The following is a 4,127-nucleotide window of genomic DNA, read 5'->3' as shown; positions in this document are numbered from 1 at the left end:
AGGTGGCTTTCCCTTGGTGAAAATAAAATTGTGAACTGAGATGTGAAACAAAAGATGAAATTCCACAGCCAAGAAAACCAGTTTAAGTTTAGGATTTGGAGAACAATAATAACTTTAATGCCTGCACACCCAAGAAGAAAATATCTTCCTTAAACCAACTTAACTTTTTTTTTTTTTTAACAATTCCCCTTTCAAGCTGGTTGACATTAAACAAAGGGAAATTTCTTAATTGGATTAAACAAAAAGACATTTCTCCCCTCCCTTCCCATCTCCCTCACTCCAGTTACTATAACATACCCAAGACAAACTTTCTCTAACGATTTAGAATTGAGATCACTCACTCAAAGGTGTCTGTTCTTGGAAGGCTGATTAGATCTTTGATTGATAGTGAGACCAAGGACTTTAGAACAGGACATTGTTTTAATTTTAATTCATCACTTAAAAAAAAAAACAAATAGTCCCTAATGCCATTTGCTTCTGCCCAAAAAGGGCAAGGTGCCAGCCACTTGGGAGTTTTATACTCTAGTCTAAAAAAAAAAAATCTGTTTTCATGAAATGAATAGATTTTAAACCGAAGTGTGAGTGTGTTTTCTTTTTGTGTCCCAAGAAGTTGGGAAGGGAATAAGAACCTTACTGAGAATTGGGGGGGGGGGGTAAAGACAAGTCAAGTTAGATAGATTTATAAAATATCATATTTTAAGTGTTATCTTTAGGATTCAGTAGCTTAAAACTCCATGAAGACTTTTAGGACACGGTGGAGAATGAGTTTACATTTTAAACCCTAGACTGAGCCGAAATGGAGGAGAAGGTCAATGAACTGAGAGGTGAAGGTTCAGACTGGCTAGATGTTGGTACTAACTTACCTGTCTTTTCTGGTGCCCAGGTAGGAACAGGTACATCAGCACAGGAGTGGAAAATTGCCACAGCAGCAACTCCTTTGGGATGCTAGAATGCCTCCCCCTCTGCACACAAAATGTGGTTAGTGGGCCCTATAATGCCTACCTCAAAGGGGTTATTGTTTTGTTTTTTTGAGATTAAAATGAGATAATGTAGGTTAAACATTCTGTTAGCCTTAAAGCACTATGTAAATATTGGCTGTTATTGTTATTATTATTATTATTACAGCAGGTTCTATTTTCTCCCCATTCCCTTTGTGGCAGCCCCTGACCCAGTACCTGATCTCACCCCTCCTTAGCCCTTCTCCCCCACACCACCTCCCCCCAAACCAAAGCAGCTTTGACTGCTACTGCTGCTGCTGCAGCCACCTTAGGTCCCCTGCCGACAATGTCCAATCAGCTGAGCTCCAGGCAAGGCCAAGCTGGCTGGTTGCTTGGGTGCTCTGCCCCACCCAACATTTCCAAGTGAGCTCAGAGCTAGGCAGGTTCCCTCCCACTCCCACCTTCTCACTCCTCCCATATCCGTGCCTACCTGGACAGATGCCTAGCAGTCCCCTCTGAGTTGTCCTCCTGGTGACACCACATCTCAAGCGTTCGGCTAGATAAGAGGGTGAGGACCCTGCTGGGCTAGAGGGAAGGGGACTCATGGGGGGAATCTGGGAGAGGGAGCTTGGAGGACATCAAAAGCCCAGATTCTGGGTTTTTCAGAGCAATAACCCAAGAGTCTGTCTCCTATCACCCCGTGGGAAACCGAAGCGCTAGGAAACAGGCTAGGATAGACGCTAATGGGGTAGGGTAGGGGGAAAGGCTGAGGCCTTTCTCAGGAAAGACTTTGGCTTTTTCAGGGCTAGATCTCATCTCCCTGGGGTGAACTTGAGCCCCAGGGACTGTGGCTGGTTCTGGGTTTGGGAGGAAGGAAGAATTTTAGATAGGAGGGGCAAAAGCAAAGTAAGAAATGGGGCAAATTCGAATGATTCCTGCTTTTCACACCAGAGTTCTCTGAAGGGTCCACAGGGACAGCCTCTGTCCTTTTCTGCCCTAAATCTCTTTGCCCAACCAGGGGTTGGTCACTCAAGTGGGGTCTCCTGGTCCCAAGTCCTTCAATTTCACAAAATCATACTCTCATAGCTGGAAGGGACCTTAGAAGTCATTCGGGTCAACTCCCCTCATTTCACAGATGGGGAAAACTGAAGCCCCAAGAGGAGGAGTCCCTTGTCCAAGGCGAGTCAGTGGCAGAGCTGAACCTAAACCCCAGGGCTCTCAACTCTCGGCTCAGGGCTCTTCCCACTCCCTACCCCTAAACCTGACCTGCCCTTCTTCCTGTTCCTTCAGCACTAAATTGGCAGTTGGCCTAGCACAAAGTGGACTGGGAGAGCCTTTTTCCTTATTCCAATGCCCTTATCTTTCCTGTTGTTCCCAGATCTACAAATCCGGGGGGCCCCACACACCCTGAAATAGCTGACCCACAGAGGGAGGGGAAGGGCCTGGATAGCTGAGCAGAAAATGAAGTTGTGTGGAACCCTGCACCCAGCACTGACCAGGCCTCTTGTTCCTCTTCCCTACCCAGGACAACCTTGGCACCATGAAGCTGATCAGGAGGCATCTGGTGATGGGGGCTCTGCTGGGCACAGCCTTTGGGGGGCTGCTGATACTGCTGGGGGGTCAGTTTGTAGATTTCCAGACTCCCTCCATGGATTTGAAGCCCTTGGTGTCCACGGAGCCAGCTAGGGGATCTTTGAGTCTGCCTCTAAGGAAGTTTGAGTGGCAGGCTCGGACACCACACCCCTTGGACCTGAAGTACCCTTACCCCTACCCTTTCCTACTCACCCACCCTAATAAGTGTAAAGGTCCCAGAGGTGCCCCCTTCCTGCTCATGCTGGTGATGACTCGGCCCCAGGATGTGGGGGCACGCCAGGCCATCCGGCAAACATGGGGCAATGAGACCTTGGTTCCTGATGTGGTCATTCGCCGCCTCTTTGTTCTTGGCCTGCCCCCACCCCTTTTCACCAAGGAACTTCATACCCTCCTGGAGGAGGAGGACAGGGAGCATGGGGATCTCCTTCAGATGGGCTTCCTGGACACATATAACAACTTGACTCTCAAGGTCCTCATGGGGCTGGAGTGGATGGCCCGGTACTGTCCCAGTGCCCAGTATGTGCTCAAGGTGGATGGTGATGTATTTCTAAACCCTAGCTTTCTGGTGCGGCAGGTACTTCAGCCCTATGGACCCCCACGGCCTGACTTTATCACAGGTTACATCTACAGAAATACAGGACCTCTTCGGAATCCAGCTTACAAGTGGTATATACCTCCAGAGCTATACTTGCCGGACAGGTACCCCCCCTACTGTGGGGGTCCTGGCTATGTGTTGTCTGGATCTTTAGCCCTTAGGGTCCTGGCTGTGGCCCAGACTCTCAAGGTCATCTACTTGGAGGATGTGTTTGTGGGCTTGTGCCTACAGCGACTGGGGGTGAAGCCTACCCCTTCTCCCCCCAAAGCCTTCCTGATGTATCGACTACAGTATGAATACTGTGCCTTCCACCGACTTGCCCTGGTTCACCAATTCTGGCCCCAAGAACTGCTGCAAATTTGGCCAGACTTCCAGAGAGTCAATATGACTTGCACTGTGCCATGAGACGATGGAACAAGGACTCAAATTCCTCTTGCTTCCATTCCCACCCTACTCCTCCTCCGAGTTGAGTAAAGACAGAGGTCACTGGCCCCCTTCCAGGAGGCCTTCCAGACCAACCTCTGACCCTTAGGACAGATGGACAAATGATCCCATGGATTTGATTACCAAATGAGTGTCCTCCCTTAGTCATGGCCAATTCTTCAGAGTTCCCTCCCCATCCAGGCCTCTCGACAGGGAAACCCAGAATCGATTGTGAATTTACCCTCACTTCTCAGGGACAGTTCTGGATTTTAGGAGTAAGCAAAATACTTGGAAAAAAACAATGAATTTGGAGGCAGAGGTCCTGGGTCAGAATCCCAACTCTCTGTGAGTTGCTACCTATATGACCACAGGCAAATCATGTACCTTCTTTGGGCTTTATTTTTTCCCGTATTTAAAATGGAAAGCTTGCTGATCTCCAAGCCTCCTTTCAGTTCTAAGTCCTATGGTCCTTTTCCCTAGCCCCAGTTCTCTGTAGATAAGATGTGCATAATAAATGTCCAAATGAATGAATGCAAAGAGGCAGTGTGGAGAAGTAGAACCTTTCTAATGGGGAGTCT

General features: G+C 48.4%; 1 protein-coding gene across 1 annotated transcript; it reads left to right on the top strand.

Moving 5' to 3' along the window:
• The first annotated feature begins 1,435 nt into the window (after window positions 1-1,435).
• Window positions 1,436-4,127, top strand: LOC114035260 (beta-1,3-galactosyltransferase 2-like). Its single transcript, XM_027851336.1, has 2 exons — window positions 1,436-1,506; window positions 2,464-4,127. Exon 2 carries the CDS (start codon window positions 2,479-2,481, stop codon window positions 3,529-3,531), a length of 1,053 nt encoding a protein of 350 aa, XP_027707137.1. The 5' UTR covers window positions 1,436-1,506; window positions 2,464-2,478; the 3' UTR covers window positions 3,532-4,127.

This window comes from Vombatus ursinus, unplaced genomic scaffold (genome assembly GCF_900497805.2).
Source record: "Vombatus ursinus unplaced genomic scaffold, bare-nosed wombat genome assembly UNPS02009173.1, whole genome shotgun sequence".
NCBI classification, from domain to species: domain Eukaryota; kingdom Metazoa; phylum Chordata; class Mammalia; order Diprotodontia; family Vombatidae; genus Vombatus; species Vombatus ursinus.
The sequence above is the reverse complement of the archived record's forward strand: the minus strand, read 5'-3'. Positions and strand labels throughout refer to the sequence as shown.